The sequence below is a fragment of the Ixodes scapularis genome, unplaced genomic scaffold (genome assembly GCF_016920785.2).
Source record: "Ixodes scapularis isolate PalLabHiFi unplaced genomic scaffold, ASM1692078v2 PGA_scaffold6__148_contigs__length_123643588, whole genome shotgun sequence".
In the NCBI taxonomy this organism is placed as follows: domain Eukaryota; kingdom Metazoa; phylum Arthropoda; class Arachnida; order Ixodida; family Ixodidae; genus Ixodes; species Ixodes scapularis.
This window is the reverse complement of record NW_024609881.1, coordinates 104,926,405-104,943,935: the sequence shown is the minus strand read 5'-3', so window position 1 is coordinate 104,943,935 and position 17,531 is coordinate 104,926,405. Positions and strand designations below refer to the sequence as shown.

The following is a 17,531-nucleotide window of genomic DNA, read 5'->3' as shown; positions in this document are numbered from 1 at the left end:
AGAATCGACAGGTACGGATGGTAGTGTAGGATGAATGTTGCGGGTCAGAACAGACCCTGCAAGCATAAGAAAGGCTGAGGTACTGTCTACGCTTCTCGAGAGACATCTGAAAGGTTTCTGCATACAAACTCAACACAGGTGATGTGCGAAAAGCACCTGTAGCTAGTCGGAGTCCCAGGTGGTGAACCGGATCCAGCATCTTTAGTGCTGATGGACGTGCAGATCCATACACAATAGCACTATAGTCGAGGCGAGACCGAACTAAGGAATTGTAGAGTCGCAGGAGGCAGCGCCGTTCAGACCCCCACGAGTTATGGGACAACACCTTGATAATGTTTGATGATTTTAAGCATTTGCGCTTCAATGCCTTCAAATGAGGTACAAAAGTAAGCTTCTTGTCAAGAATTATGCCCCGAAATTTGTGTTCCTGGCAAACAGGCATGTTAATGTGGTTTAAATGCAAGAAAGGATCAAGAGACAATCCCCGGCGGAGCAAAAATGGAGCGCAGACCGTTTTTTCGGGAGAAAAAGTGAAGCCATTTTTATCTGCCCATTTGCTCATCCTATTGACTGTAAGTTGTAGTTGTCGTTCACAGCTGGAGAGGTTGCAAGAAGAAACAGAGATCTGTACGTCATTCACATACAATGAGTAAAACACAGACGGTGGTATCACACTCGCAGGACTGTTAATTTTTACAGCAAACGGAGTAACACTTAAAACTCCTCCCTGGGAGACTCCATTTTCTTGAGGGAACACATCAGACAGTGTAGAACCCAAGCGGACCTGAAAAGTCCGGTCGCCTAAAAACTTCTGCATACACTGGAGCATGCGGCCTCGCACTCAATAGTAGTGCAGATCCCGAAGAATTCCATACCTCCATGTGGTATCATAGGACTTTTGCATTTCGAAGAATACCGAGGCACAATGCTGCCGATATACAAATGCCTCACGAAAAAATGACTCCAAACGAACCAAATGGTCTGTGGCTCACCGTCCCTCCCGAAATTTGCACTGATTAATGTCCAAAATATTTTCTTCCTCCAGAAAATACACCAGACGCCGGTTGATGAGCCTTTCATAAGTCTTCCCAAGACAACTAGTGAGCGCAATGGGACGGTAACTCGCTGGAAGAGAGGGGTCTTTACCAGGCTTCAGAAGAGGAATAATATGGGCGCTTTTCCAGCATCGAGGGAAAGCAGCTACTTTCCATAGATGATTAAAAACATAAGCAAATGTCTTAATGACGCTGGGGACAAGTGCCTGAGCATTTCGTAATGAATCCTGTCTGCACCTTGTGCAGACTGCTTTTTTACACCCAGCGCCACTTCCAGTTCGCACATACTGAACGGTCTATTATACGCTGCCCGGTCATATCCTGACATCGAGATTGATTGCTTTTCAGCAGTAGACTGAAACTTCTTAAACTTTACACTAAGGTTGGAAGAACCAGATATATGTTGGAAGTGCATACCAAGAACATTTGCCTGATCTTTGAGAGATACGACAGGCAAGGGAAAGGGAGGGATTCGGAACCGTTGGTAGTCTCCTCAGACTTTTCGCAGGCAGTCCCACACTTCCTTCGCTGGAACAAGGCTATTTAGAGAAGAGGCATATTTGGTCCATGAAACCCTTTTAGCCTGTTTTCGTGTCCAATTCGCCTTAGCCCTACTTTTCTTGAATGCAATTGGGCTTTGATTGGTAGGGTACCGACGAAAAACTCCCCAGGCTTTATTCTGGTCCTTGCGAGTTGTTGTGCACTTCTTAGTCTACCACGGTTTGCACCTCTTAGGAAGATGTCCAGATGTTCGAGGAATAGAATTCGAAGCTGCACTAATTATGCATTCAGTGACATAAACTGTCGCATTGTCGGGGCTCATAGTACGAAGCAAAGATGGATCAATCACAGCCTCTAATTCAAAAATAGACCAGTCGGCCTTCTCTAACTTCCACCTAGGAAGGCGAGTCGGAATCGATGGAATCGGTTTAACGCTTTCTAAGATAATGGGAAAATGATCGCTGCCAAAAGGGTTTTTAAAACTTCCCATAAGAAACATGGGAGTAACGATGGTGATGATAGGGACAAATAATAGCTGTAAAAGTGTTGTGGTCGGCACTAAAAAACGTTGCTGTTTTTGGTTCAAAAGACATAACCCGGATGATAATAAAAGTCGTTCAATGACTCCACCACGAGAGTCCTGTCGAGGACTACCCCACAAGGGGTGGTGGGAATTAAAATCGCCAAGAATTAAAAAGGGCTCGGGCAGCTGGCCGACGAGTCCCTGAAGTTCTTACAAATGCAGCGGAGTGTTGGGTGGCAAGGGCAGCGGAGTGTTGGGTCGCCTCATTACAAGGGTAATGAGACGGTCAAGAAGAATTCGAACTGCAACTGCCGCAAGTGGAGTCTGTAGAGGGTCTGGAGCACAGGCAACTCCACCCTATACTATCACTGCTACAGCACCCAAAGGGTTTGATGATATGCGGTCGTTTCGAAAAACCTGATGATGATATAGCACTTTTGTGTGGGTGTCACTCAGATAAGTCTCCTGTAGGCACAAGGCCACAGGACGGAACTGATCAAGAAAAAAATGTATGTCATCAATGTTATGAAAAAGGCCGCGACAATTCCACTGCATAATACTACAATTGTAGATCATTGTGAAGTTTATAATAAAAAATGAATTAAAAATAACTGTCAAGAGTAAGCAAATTTTCTACGACTTAAAATCTATCTTTACACGCGGAGCATTTTTCTTTTTGGAGGTGTCATTCGGCATGCCCGTGGTGCCACGGGAGGCCGGAAGTAGAGATTCAGAACTCGAGTGTGGTCTGTCCTCGTCGAAACTTGACCCAGTCTCGTCCATTGGCTCAGCTAGAGCCAAAAGGGGCTCCTCCTTGAAGGCCTGTAACCTCGACGGCTCCCCCGGATTCCGAGATCCACCAGGGGCAGAGGGACCAAGTCCCCGACCTCGTGGTGGCCGGAACGGAGAAACAGGGGGTGGCAAAACCCTGTGCAGGGAACGCAGACCCCTGTGCTCGGGTGGATCCCGACGGACCGGCATCCACCCTGTCATCTCGGGGTGGAGCAGTGTGCACTGGTCCAGAAGTACAGAGCGCGACACTCTTAGCGCGAACAAGCGATCTCTAGTTTTCTGCGCTTTCCACTTAGAACCGTAAAGTTGTCATCAAAGATATTATTTTTATGGAAATAGCTCATCTAGTGCTCTAATATAAGGGGTAAAAATGTGTGCCCACTAATGCTCTTTGCTAATAAAATGCGAAAAGGCGCCGATGTCGTGTTCACACTAACAGTGTCGCGATGTGTACCTTTCTTCTGCGACGGGGTGGCCTCCATCTGCTCAGTTGATGCATCCGAGCCTTTCGCACGGTTAGGGGAGGCACCTGCCTGGGCAGCTGAGATAGCACGCCCTGGAAGTTGCACCTTTAGTTTGGGACCAGAGGACTTTAGTGGTTGTGCAAGGTCCCCATAAGACACTTGCGTTCCCACAGACGCCATAGGCGGTGCAGGTCCCCGGCGTACCACCTCGGCAAAAGAGCCTCTCTGAAAACCCAAGAGGCGACGCTTTGCTTCGGGATAGGAGATGTTTTCCTTCACCTTTGGGGTCAGAATTTCCTTTTCTCTTTTGAAGTGTTCACATGACCTAGAATATGCAGGGTGCTTGCCTTTACAATTTACATAGTTCATGTCTTCATGACAGCTGCTAAAGTTGAAGCCTGGGCGAGTTGGTATGACATACTTAAAAGGTTAAAACAACGCAAAAAAACGACGGAAAGGGTAGAGAACCCTGTCCACGTGTCACCTGGTCCCGGTGACGTTAAACGTCACCGGGACCAGCTGACACGTGAAATTTTGAAGGCTCAAGAAATAGAAAGATTGGGTGTCATGTGTGTCAGCAGCCCTTCTGTTGCCTTATCAAGGAAGGAGATTCATTTTCTGGCCACTTGATTGGCTTGGTTGGAGCGCGTGCCTTTGTTTGTCTTTTTAGAGGTGATACTTCGTTTTTCGTGCTTTTGTTTTGGGTGTTTTTCAGGCTGATTTTCTTGTTTTTGTTCTCGATTGTGCGTATATATTGCACCGTTGGGTCCAGTAAAGATTAAGTTGCGAGTCAGCGCTCTGTCTGTGTCCTTCTTCACCCTGCCCGTCGTTTTTTGCGATGTTTTAGCCTTTTAAGTACTTCATGACAGTCCTCGGCATTGTGCTCAGAGCTACCGCACCTGGCACATGCCTCACGGCCACGGCACGACCGCGAGCCGTGCCCAAAGCGCTGACGACGGAAACAACGACAGGGTTAGGTATGTAAGGCCGGGCCCTAAAATTCAAGTACCCCGCTTTCACGGAGGAAGGCAGGCTGTTGAGCTCAGAGGTAAGGACCAAGTGTCGCGTAGGAAGTCTTTGTCATCTCTACGGATGGTGATACGCTTGACAGCAACAACATGCACCTGGCTGCGCATGCCTCCAAGAATCTCTTTCTCCTGACTCTGCATCAGGTCGTCCTCAGGTATAACGCCACGAATGGTGTTGAGCGTACGGTGTGTAGAGACACTCACTTTCGTGTCAAGGATATGGTTGAGGCAGAGCAACGCTGCTGCCTGATTTTTCACAAGTACTTTTACCAAAAGGCCTCCAGGAAAAGTCTTTTTTGCGTTAAACTTTTCCACTACCAAGTCTTTTAAGACCTTAGCCACAAGGAAAGGGAAGAGTTTCGACATCGGTTTCAACTTCGGAATGTACAATGAAAAACTTAGTATCATACTCAGTGTTGCTGTTGTCCAAAGGTGGTAGATATTCATCGCTGCGGACCATTTTGGGGGCCCGATCAAAAGGTTTAAGCTTGAAACCCATAAGAGGGAAATGGTGTTCGGAAACTGTGGTGCACCGCCCACCACCGAGCCCAACAAGGGAATAGGTAACGTTTCATAACAAGAAGGGCTTGGCTGAAGACGTTACTCTATTAGTGCTGCCCAGTCTCTAAAACCAAGTGTGGTTTTGGACAAGAGGTCTTTCGCCACCCAAGGTTAGCCCTTGCCGCCAATGGAGTTGAAAAAGGAAAGAAGAGAAATGAGAAGAGTGAAAAGGAGGAGCAGACAAGGGTGAAAGTAGAGAGGGGATAGTAGAAGTGGCGACTAGGACTGAATCATCCTGGCCGGGCCTTACCACGACTCTCGTCTATGAGAAGCGGGGGCCGAAGTGGTGTATTGCCTCACCCGGGGGGCCCCGAAGGGTCCAAACCTGCCCTGGGCTCGGCTCAACCACCAGGATGCCCTCTTCCTCAGACACGGGAAAGCCACGCACAGCCAGACGTGGGCGGGCGAACCCGCATGGCTCGGGGTCCGTGGAGACGCCAGTCTCCGAACACCTGCTTTCACAGGTGCCCCCTGCGGGGACAATGTGCGAAGAAGTAAACGCGAGAGGCCCTGGTGCTCTAATCTAAACACATGGTGAAAGAGTTGGCGCGGAATTCGACCGCCGTGATTGGTCGGCGCCAAGGTGGACCGCTTCGCCGGCCAATCACGGCCGCCGGATTCCTGGACCACTTTTTTAACAAGTGTTTATATTAGAGTACCAGTTCTTCCTTGCGTACGCGCGGCGCGGGCGGCCTCTCGCTGGTGGTAAGTGTGGGCGCGACGCCAAACGCCAGCCGCGGAAGCCAGTTGTTCGGAGCCTCCGCAGGAGCGAGCGCGGGGGGAATGGCACGCTTCCGTGGCTCCTCTGTAGTCCCATGGAACGGCGCCCTGCCTTGACGCGGGGCGCCATTAAGGCTCGTCCACACAGCTGCGTTTGACGGCGTTGACATTGCTGGCGTCCAGCTGTTGCTCTGGCGACGCTTATGACGAGCCAATGGGGAGGCGCTGCGCTTCACGACGCAACGCGGCCGAAGCAACTGTGTGAACGCGCCTTCAGCAAGAGTCTATGGCAGTAACGTCGCTAGGGCAGGGGCAGGTTTTCCTGGCGTCGTTGTCGGGCGGTGAAAAGAGAGGGTAATGTTGACGTTGAGCGAAGAGCGGCAGAGAGCGAAGCATGCCGAGAAAGGAGGCGAGGCTCTGCGGAAAAGGCGGGTGGAAGGGCGGCGAGTTTTCGGAGAACAAATTTAGCGTTTCGAGTAGGGTTCGAGAAGCAGCGAAGTTACAGTGTGAACCCAACGTGGTGGAAGTCTTTAAAACGCTCCAATAATACATGGAGCAATTGGGCACTGCCAAAATTGAAATGCGTAAAACGCGAGGTAAAGTTTGAGAACACCTGTTTTGAAGGTATGACTAGCAGACGACAGAGGAAAGACGCTCCGCTAACGATTCGACGTCGCGCCCTTATTGGTGGGTCGTCCGGGCCCTCCTCTCTTCCGTCTCCGCGTGGTGCGGCGGCGAGGGCGAATGGGAACACCCGACTTCGTTCTTTCGTCGAAATAAGGGGAGAGAAGGAGGGCCTTCTATCCTCTGCGACGATAGACAACAAATGCCGACACAACAATTCATGCAATGTGTCACCCGTAAAAATATCGCTCTAAAAGCACTTCATAGTTGCGTACTCACTGTGTGTGAGGTCTCTAGCCCGTGATACCAAAAGTACAAAAGAAATGAGAGTCATGGCGATGCATTCTTCGCGCTGTTTGATAGGATCCATAAGATCGAAGTGTGGACTGAGGTCGGAATTGAACTCAAACGGATTATAGTAGAGAGTTTTAGGGAACCGTTTCTGCACAAGCGATACGGTACGCTGGGCCCTAAGGTAGGACCTTTGTTTGTTCTACCGGAGAAGATTGGCATAAGCGCAGTTCGCACCAAGGGCCAGTCGTATCGATGTGCGGAAACGGTTACCCAAAACTGTCTAGTGCATTTTATCCCGTTAAAAAGTGGAGGACACTGAAGCTTCACGTTTAAGAGTGGAACGCGAGAGCGTTATCGGGCCTCGTTCGTATCTTGCCTTCTCATTCGCCTCTTGTGCTCTTCCTGGCAGGGAGCAGAAAGTGTGGCGGACTTGGCCCAGTCAGTAGCGTGTCTGGCTCGCGACCGAAGGGTCGTGGATTCCAATCCCCGTCTAAAATTCTTCAAATGTTTCTTGAATGCAAAATAATTACTTCCTTTTTTTCTCGCGCGAGATAATGTGGCTATGACGTCATGACCCCTTCGACTAATCAGGAATTTCGCGTCACGCTACCGACATCAGCTTTTCTGCCACGCCACCGAGGCCGGTCTTTCTGCGACACGAGCACCTTAACGGTATTGAGTTAATAAATATACACCGCTTAGAATTATTTGAACCATTTTTAAGGCTCTTGATGTGGGGAAAAAAATGAGACCAAAGGAAAGTAGAAAAAAAAACGGTAAGAACGCCAGACGACAACGTCAGCTTCCACCAGCTCGCCTGTGCCATCACTTCATTATAAATATTTTTCGAGGTTCATAGCCCGCACAAAACACGTTTGTTCCTCGATCCACGTAGAAGAAGTCGTAGCAAAAAAAAAAAATTAGAGCGAAACAAGCAGCGTTTATTACCTGAACGCGAAGTTGCTGCAAGCGGTATCATGATCTGGAACCCACTAAAGGGCGCAGATGTTCCTCGTAGGCACGCGCTGGGAAAGCACAGCGCACGGGCTGAGTACCAGACAACGCTATACTCTGCTAAACGAATCGCGGGCAGTGTGGGGCGTGGTCCTGCGCTCCGCTTCACTGGTTTGGCCGGTGATGGGAAAACGCACGAAGACGACGACTGGCGTGACGATGCACTTTTTACCCTGCTTGATTCGTTCCATTGGATCTTTGCTGTAGCACTGGTCGGTCACTTTACCCTATTTATAGAATATACTGCCCTTACGGGCACTATACTCTATAAAAAGAGTATAGTGCTCCTACGTAAGGGGGAAGCATTCCAAGTAAATATTGTTGATTTCAGCAAAAGGCTGAAGCTTCGATTGCAACATTCTTTCGTATTCTCAACCCCCTAGAAAACCTTAGTATTTGGGCTCAGAGTTTTTTTCCGGAGAAAGACCCACTGTAGAAAACTTTAGCGTTGTAAAGCTCGTCCATTCTTTGTGCTCTAGGAAAAAAAAATTGCCAGCTTTTGGATAGAGCCGGAGAAATGCTGTCTTTTGGTGCTCAGAATGACGATAGAAAGGAAAAGCCAGTGCTGTAAACTCGGAATCCAGAATTTAAGTTTCGTCACTTTCAATTTCTGTAATGACAGACGTCGGCCCGGTATCAGTTAATATATAATTATCGTAGTTTTACTTAGTCAAAATCTTTAATATAAGCCGTCGTACTATACTGGGAAATTTTCCAGTTTTATGCGGCGCCATTGATGTTGAAGAATAAACATATCTGGCTATATAGGTATGTTAAAAGGTTCTTAATATATTTAACTTATCATTCTTCATTTGTTTTTGAAACGTAGAAATGTTTGTCACAGAAGTGCTGCAACTTTGAAAACACCTAGCGGAACACACAAAAAAGTGAGCTAACCAATGCGTTCACCAACTTGAAAACTTTAGAAGAAATGATCAGTAAATTTGTCAGGACAACTGGACATTTTTGTTTTAATTTTAACACACAAGAGCGATAAGTACGCACATTCAGATCAACAACAAACAAAAAGAGATGACGACTTTGTGGGTCTCTAGGACGCGGTACACATGTTCATTTGTGAGGAGTGGTTCGTCATAGAGCATGGATAGAAACAAATTACTCTTCGTGTTTTGTTTTCTTTAATTTCAACAGCCACGCTCTCCCGAAACCATGTATATAATCCTTAAAGTCAGTGCAATTTCTGTGCTATTCATTCTTAGCTGTGGTTGTGGACGCTTGTTCCGATTCATTATCATCATTATCCGTGTCAAATGTTTTGTTGAACCCTGCTTCAATGTGTGTTACGTTAAACCAGTTCACAATGTCGACACTTCGATTCACGTAGGAAATCATGTAGGGCGCCCATCCTTGCACAAGCATTCCTTTGGTGTGGGTGCCGGTTAACTCCACAGCCACGCGGTGTGCGCCTTTGCTCGCCACCGAGCCTGGATCCAGCGCGGCAAGGACAGCGAGGAAATCTCCAAGGTTGAAACCAGGGCTTCTTCCGTTTCCGAGAAAGACGGTGATGGTGTGATTGGTCAGGGCCTTCAGGAACGCGGCTTTCCGGCCCGTCCCTTCAATTGTAGCGTTGAATATGTTCTTGAAAAAGGAAAAAAGGTGAAGAGTTAGCGCCATGCCCACGGCCGAAGTTTTCTACCCTTTCATAAGGGTAAGAATTAAATAGATTAAATACTTATTACTTTTTTGTTTACAAGCTCATGCCACATGATGGAGACATCTAGCGTTTTACGAGCACATACGGTCAATGACAGCTCAAAGAAAGCAGGGCGTGGCCAGTCCCGTGTATCTCATTATCACCCAGCAGCCAATGAAATTGCAGGATCAGCCAATGAGGACGCCGAAGAACGAATCACGACGCAAGAGGCGTGACCATATTGAGCCCCCCGCCCCTGCGTTTCTATGACTCTAGTATCGTTGTGACCATAGTACCGTATGTTCCAGACTAATGTCCGCAAATTATGCATGCTGCAAGTTTAGATTTTACGCGTGTGAAGTATCTACAGGTGCGGACTATACAAGGATAATTTTCTCCTAGATCGCGTGATGAAGTTTGAGAATGACAAAGTATGATGATATAAATACGATACAAGTAGCCTTGTACACGTAACTAAAAAAAGTACTCGATTACAATTACTCTTAATTAAACAATATTCCATTACATGACTTGATTAGCTGGCAGTAAAGTACTTAACCTTTGCTCGAGATAGTTGCCGTTACATTTCCGGTTACTTCAGACTTTTAAAACGACAGATTTGTGTGCCGGCTAGAAAAGAGGCGTTCCGCACTCTTTGTCATTTAATTCGAAACACAAAAATTACAAACTACCCAATCTTCTCTAACAGCAAATTTTGGTAGATCATTCTCCTCTTGGAGTCTTGGTTCGAGGATTCTTCGGAAATGTTCTTGTAAAGGAAAAGGCCGCCTTTGGAAGGGAAAGGAAAACAGTAACGGCTACAGGGGATTTTGTACTTTCAGAAGTAATCAGAACACACTTGTAATGATTTCCTAATAAGAGTTATCAAAGGATTGCAAAATTACTCAAACAAAGAAATCCATTATCCGCAATTTTGTACCGAATAAGAATTGTAGTACAAGCGTCTTTGTGTAAGCTAATGAAACAGGAATTTACGAAGGTGTATTCTTAACGATAACTTTAAACGTGCGGAAATTTCACGAGGTGCGGCCCATCTAAGAAAAAAACCGTCTTTTTCCACCGAAATGTTTTTGTTTGTGGGCCATAAACCGCGAACGGACCATTCTCCGGGAAATGTAATATTTCCATAAAGGAGAAATATGACATCTCTTGTATTCCTTATTCCAAAGGTGCGAATCAAGAGCCAAGGCTATTGTATACCGACGTCGAACTATGTAACTTGACGAATTACCCATGGCAAGGTAGACTTGAGGACCGCCTCCCAGGGCACGATGGTGACATTGCATTCCACTCGCTGGAGGACCACTTCAGCAGCTTCTGGGTCCACCAGAAAGTTGAACTCGGATCCAGGCCTAATGTTCCCACGACCTGCATTTTTTCTTCACTTTAATTCACCGCCAAAGTATAGTAAACGAACATTTCAGGTTGTATATAGCCACCCAGCGCTTATGAAATGCAGGGCGTTATGCTAACGCTGTATGCTCCGTGATTCGTTTTTTTTTTTGTTCTTAAACGGACCGCAAGTTCGTCTGCCTCTTTTGCAGAGGTTTTGGGAGACGTCAGAACGCCGAGCTCTCATTGGTTCTGAATGAAAGACAGTGGGTAGACGTCAAGGCAGCTTGCTCTGAGGTCTACCCACTATCCTTCAATCAGAGCCAATCAAAACTCGGCGTCTTTTTGACGTCACCGCAAGACTTGCGCAAGAAACAGACGACTTGCTCTCCGCCAAGGCTAATGCCGCAACGTGATTGCATGCTGAGCGGTAATTAGGCGCACTGTACTCACTACTACGTCGCGCAAGTTTGTATGCCCCTTGCGGACCTAGTGCTTTTGATTTCCCCCCAAATGTGTGTGGGAGCCCCCCCCCCCCCCCTTCTCTGATCACGGCTCCCGCCGTGATCAGAAAGGGGGAAGGAGGGGGAGGAGGGAGGGGGATGGGAGGTCTCACTTTCGTGTGCGAACTGGGACCCCTGTTTATCCTACTAAGCCCCTCTACCAGAGATGGCAATATTACTTTCAAAGGTAATTAAATTAAATTGATAATTACTTTTCCGAAAACTGCAAAAAATTACAATATACTCCAAATTACTGCACACTAAATGTAATTATATCATAATACAACTGCTTTCCAAAATAAATAAAATTACTTTGACATTAATTTTAATACCTTGAACCAGTAATTTGTGCTCATTTTATTTACAGTATATGTACCAAACCTCAGATCTTCATGTTTACACCGCAGCAACGATATGCGTCTCAAAGTGAACCCCACTGAAAGGTGGTTTTGCTGGCGCACACGAAATAAATGTTAATCATAATGAATAGCTTCTTTAGATATGACTAAACGCAGTCGACTCACCGGTCTCGCTGTTCATTCGGCGGTGAAGGACCTTAATTAAAGGGTAATATGTTTCCGTTTTGCTGATTTAGAAGTTATAGTCTGTGTCAGTATGTTAAGTCGGGCCTTGGGAGCTCATTCTTACAGAGTCCTTACGTGGAACGTTTCCCTTTCGCCTCGGATGCAATCTAATCTCGTTCTTCCAAGAGCACTAGTTGACGCATTCCCGTTCGTTCCTCTCAGAGACATTGTACCAAAACACCGCATTGTCACACAACGGGGCTGGATATTTGCTAGGCAGAAGCGTCGCCAGTTAAAGAAGAAGTGGCGCACGCTTCCTGAAATGTGTATTTTCCCAACAGACGGTTGGAGATATCTGCTCGTAGAGATATTCCAGAATAAACTTCGCAAGGAAAGGCAGGGAGCTATACCGAAAGAGGCACCTGCTTTGCCCGATACCAGTTTTTTCCGACTACAAAAATTTGGTTTTAAGATATGTTGACCTCTCTGGTGATGTGCCATCCTCCTTGTAACCTATGAGTCGTTTATTTCTAATCTGACAATGCGGTGGAATCTGCGTGTCTTTAAAAGTGTGACGCGTCCTTCTTTCCCCACCTAACCAGAGTCTTGTGCATACCCACGCGCAGAGGAAGGGAAGGGCCAGGTGACCAAAGGAAGGCGGTTGATTGGTTCTGGTGAGCTCGTAGCTTCTACCTCACTGTCAGGTTAGGGGTGAACGAAGTGCATTATCGTCGTAATGACGTGACGCCGTGAATTTCTCCTGCCTAGAGTTCGTTAGCCATAACCTTCCAGCGACGTCTTTACACCTCAGCTTTTCTCCTTCGTCTTTCCAGCCCGCGTTTGTGCGCCTGGTGAGTCCTTTGCACAATGCTTTGTGCACAGATGGCCTTCTTTTATTTCACCTGGTGTCTCTTGCACGACATTTACTGTGCAAAGATTTTTTTTCTAGTGTTCCCAAACAAACGTTCTCATTTGGGACAAAAGTTATTTCAAAAGAATTCAGTCATTTTCTAAAGATTACTGCCTGAAAGTAATGATTTAAATTACTAAATTACCGTCCTAGAAAAGTAATTAATTAGATTCCTCATTACCACAAAAAGTAATTAATTTACTGTGCTGATTCATAGCAATGCTATTAGTGACATATCTGCCTTCTACCTTGTTGGGAAATGCGATGCTTTGTTTAAGGGGGAGGGCAGGATGAGGTGTCGTAGGAGAGGTGCTGTCCTTGCAAAGCCTGCAAGAAGAGCTAAGTGGTCAATTACGTGGGGATAATATTTTCTGTAGTCTGTTGAAGGGGTAGAATAGCAGGACTAGTCGCCGCCCGCAAACGCATCTGCACTTCATTGTTGGCGTTTTCTCCAATCCATTCTACTCATCTGCAGCGTTCGCACTGCTGAAGTGGAAAGATTGGAGGACTTCGTGGGCGAAGCTTGTCCTGCTATTCCTCACATCCAATGGACATAGGATGATCTGCACCGTTTGATTTTCATCAACCCCAATGCCATGCGCGGCAACACGCACCGCTCTTGCACCATTTTTGCCACAAACGTGCTAACATCTCTGAGTATGAGTGAAACATGTTAAGGTAATCATTAGGCCCGGTATTGTAGTGCTTCGTCTTTCATTAGGAAAACTATAATACCAAATTTAGGTTCAAATCTTTGTTTTTCCAGATGTACAGCGTGTCCCCAAAACAAGTTACAGAGTTGCTTTTTTCATTGCAAAAATAGACCACCCTTTACCTAAAGCTCATATTCCGCCCGACGTAGCGCTAGGGGTCCGAACCAGGTGCTAAAGCTTCAGTTCTCACCGTTATTTTATTAAAAAAATGCTACAAGTGTTTTCTGATAATTTGATTAAGAAAATGTGGTCATTTTTTGTCGGTTTTTGGTAAGTGCCGCGATAGAGCTCTATGTATTCAAGAGCTTTGTCAGCTACCATTCCCATTGAAAATATCCGAAAATCGCTTATAACTTTTGAATAAAATAACGGTTAGGGCTGAAACATTGGTTTCTCGTTCGAACCGCTAGCGCTACATTTGGGCTGAGAATCAACATTCGGCGATGCATTGTTTATTTTTGCGGTGAAAAAGAAACCTGCAATTTTGTATTTTTTTAGGGAGAAATTTTGTACTTTAGGGAGGGGCTTCCATGCAAAACGTTTTCTAAAAGTAGCTTAATGAGGTCTGGGAGCTCGTTGCATGGATAGAAACTTAGAAAACAAGCACCAAAACTAGAATCATCTAGCCAGATTGTGCATCAATACATGACACACTATGGAAATAAATCTATAAAAAATAGCAATACAAAAAAATAACACACAAATTACGTTCAACTGCCTAGATGCGCAAAACGTCTCTTAAAATAAGAAATACATATCCCTCAATGAGAAAAAAAGCAAAAAAAAAAAAGTTGCATTACACACTGTTAAAAGGTTGTAGTGAAGAGACTGTAAAACTATTTTACCTTCAATATTGCCTCCTAAGAGAAAGATTTCGCTCACGCCTCTCGTTATGTGCGGGTCAACCAAGAGAGCAATGGCAAGGTTCGTCAAAGGTCCAAGCAGAATAAGCGTTATATTGTTGCAGCTTGACCTAATCAAATCCATGATTCTTAAGGGTGCGAAGGTGGTATCATTAGCAGAGTTATTTCCAATAGTGTAGTTCTGCGCCACATTTCCAAAGTTGTCGGATCCGAAGTATGCTGCTTCGGGTTCCCAGATTCCGAGGATTGGTCTGTCGGCTCCCTTGTAAACCGGGATCTTGAAGGTAGAATGCGAGCGTTAAAAACAGTGTTGTAGGCACTACCGAAAACGAACAAAAAAAAACATAAAAGATGCTACCTGTTACCGTTCACAAATAAAAAATATATAAAAGATAATAGAATAAAAACAAATTGCAGCAAACGGATGTCCTGTAATTCTACTGAGGTAACGAAAACCAAAGCATCAAATATCAAACAGGGGTGCAAACTGCAGTCTCTGTAACGTTTTACGTATTTCTTAAAGGGGCGGTGCAATGATTTTAACACTGAACGAATGTGCAGCTTGTATTTTTTATATTGTTTACTTCGGCACAAGTAAGAGAAAAAGTGCCACCATACCCCAAGATACCTCTATTTCGCTGCGTAATCGTAAAAGAAAAAACGCTTTTTTTTCCGAACCTGCGGCCACATGGTGGCCGCAAATGGAACGTGTGGTTTGACGTCATTCGGAGTGGTTTTTGTAAGTGATAGTGTTAGGCAATTGTAAGCTTGATTTAAGGTTAAGTTTAAAAAATCTCGTGGTTTAGGCATGCAGAAACGCTTCAAAAGCCTAATATTGCCACTAAAAGGGTATGAATTATTTGTGGCGCCATCTACCGCAAGTCAACAAAACCTGCCGTCGCCGTCATCCGTCGACGCCCGAGGCGCCTACGGCGGCTACACGAGCAACCCGGACGTTTTGTCTTTCCCTCGCTCGACGGAGTGCGTTGGTCGCGGTCCGTTGTGTCGTGGTATCGTTATTGTTCCTGGTGTCTCGACCTCGACTTCGACTTCGACTGCCCGCCGCGTCGCAAGCATCCTTGCGCTCGACGTCGCTCAGGCCGTCCGCCCATGCCGCCATGTTGGTCGGGAATCGGCGGGAGAGCGGGAGAGCGGCGAGCCTGGCGAGCCGGCGAGCGCTGGGGAAACGGAAGCCAGAAGCACCCAACCGGAAACCAACGCCACTCCGAATGACGTCACAGGCGAAGCTGGTGCCGCTTCAATGTTGAGTTGAGGGGTGCCAGAGATATCAATTTCTTTTATTTTTTTTAATGAAAACTAGGGCAAGCAGGAAAGAATAGTGTTCGGTCCTTCGTTTTATATGTGGCCGGGATCAATTCCCGCAATTAATTAGCCAAAGTCCGCAAATTGTTGCACCGCCCCTTTAACTACCACACCTTGTGCACAGCGTGTTTCTTAAAAAAAAATACTTTGTTCCACCGAAAAAATAAACTACACATCACCGAATCCTCAGTGTCCGCCCAAATATGGCGCTAGTGGCCTTTACTGGATGCCAGATATTCAGAAGTAAACGGTATCTGACACAGGAGTTATCCGTAATTTTCGTAAATTTTTATAGAAAAATAGGTCCCGTTCCCGGTAGTGCTCCGCCATTCAGCACCATATGCTCGTGGGCTCCGTCGATGGCCATTTCTTTAGTGAACATTTCCGAAAATCGCTTATAACCTTTTCATAAAATAACAGACAGTTTTTGAACTTTTGCATCTGGTTCGGACGCCAGCTGTAATTTTGGGAGGAAATAGAGTTCGACGACGAATTGTTTATTTCCTAAATAAATAAAAAAAGTTAGTGCAAACTTTTCTTTCTTTTTTTTTTTTTGTTTTAGAGAAGTGCACTATTCATGCTTTCTTTTTTTTTGACAGGACACTTTGTGAATTATATTAGAAAACTAGACGAAAGGAATCCATTCCTCGGAGAGAAAGAAATGTAATCCTTTCTGAAAGAGTCGGATACATATAAAGTAGTGCATATAATATTCGTCTCACTCGTACACAAGCCATGTAGAAGACTAAGTTGACTCCAAAATGAGTCGTGCCTAACTACTCACCTAAAACGTCTATGATTAAGCTCTACTTTTTTCCCCTCTTTTTGCGTACACATGAAATTTAGTGCACTCTGCTTTCGTATGTACACCGAACTTTTTCAGACTGATCTGGAAATACAATACCTCCTGTCTAGTCTTCTTTGGCATGTACGACATTGCGAAATACGGTAAGAGAATAAAGATGAACCCTCATGACTTTCGGTGTTGCCAGATTCTCGGAGCCTTAGACCAAAAGGTACAAGATGTTTCGTCAAAGTTATTTGTGCGGCTCTTCCCTAAACAATTCAATACACATGCATGTACTATGTGGACATACCTCCGTCTTGTTGATTTCCTGGAGCACTCTCATTGTATTATTATACGCATTTTCCAAATCAGTGTTACCGGCGACAACCGTAATCGCTTCGACGTGCTTGTTGTGACTCAACATTGCCATCAGTGCCATGGCATCATCAACACCCGTGTCGACGTCAAGGATGTAGCTCATGCGGCTTGTACCACAACGCTTTTCGGTCTCCTCTGAATAACATATCGCAATGGCGAAAGCCAGTAAAGGCAGAGTGTCCAACATCATACATATAAATTTGTTTAGCGGAGCGGTTTCTGTAACGATGTTATATAAAGATTCGCTGTGATTATTTATATCATGCCTGGTACGTGTACCTTCCCACCAGTAAAATACCATATCAAAGTAACGGCCAATAGACGATTTTCTTGGAACATCTGCTTTCTGGATTGGTGTCGGTACATATGAGCCAAAACGTCAACCATGTCTTCTTTCCATAAACTTTCACGGACAAAGCTGTCTATAACGCGCGAGCGGTGACAAGTCTGCACTCCCCGTTCCACACGCTGTCCGAGAGAAATCTAGCTTTACGATGTCAGTCCATGATTGATTGCACTTCTAGTTTCTACTTATACTGCAGCTCTAATAAAAAAAAGTCCGTGGTTTACACTTTTCTGCAAAATACGAGGCAACCTATCGTGGCGAATAGTAGACGAACCTTAGCGAGTGACGAAGCACATAATATAGTAGTATCCTTAAGATACGGCGTGTGCAGGAATACTAGAACATCTTAACGTCACGTTCAGTGTCGCCGCCCTTACAGAAATGTCATATATGACCCAGATATGTTTAATATAGGGCCGTATATGGGCATATAAGTAGACATATACGGTCATATATTGCCATACAAGGACTGAAATCAGGGCAGATATGGTAAGGTGACACCATATATGACGACATATATTGCCAGATAAAGTCATATATGGTGCCAGTGGCTGCCATATATAACAGTATAGGATGCCTGATACTAATGTATATGGCACTA

At 45.6% G+C, this 17,531-nt stretch overlaps 1 protein-coding gene across 1 annotated transcript; it reads right to left on the bottom strand.

Annotated features, from left to right (window-relative positions):
* Positions 1-8,751: 8,751 nt before the first annotated feature.
* On the bottom strand, positions 8,752-16,774 carry LOC115322743 (non-specific ribonucleoside hydrolase RihC-like). Its single transcript, XM_029983099.4, has 4 exons — positions 16,517-16,774; positions 14,079-14,373; positions 10,483-10,619; positions 8,752-9,175 (listed from the first exon to the last, which is right to left on the bottom strand). The coding sequence occupies exons 1-4, from the start codon at positions 16,772-16,774 to the stop codon at positions 8,783-8,785; spliced, it is 1,083 nt and encodes a 360-aa protein (XP_029838959.2). The 3' UTR covers positions 8,752-8,782.
* Between the last annotated feature and the right edge of the window lie 757 nt (positions 16,775-17,531).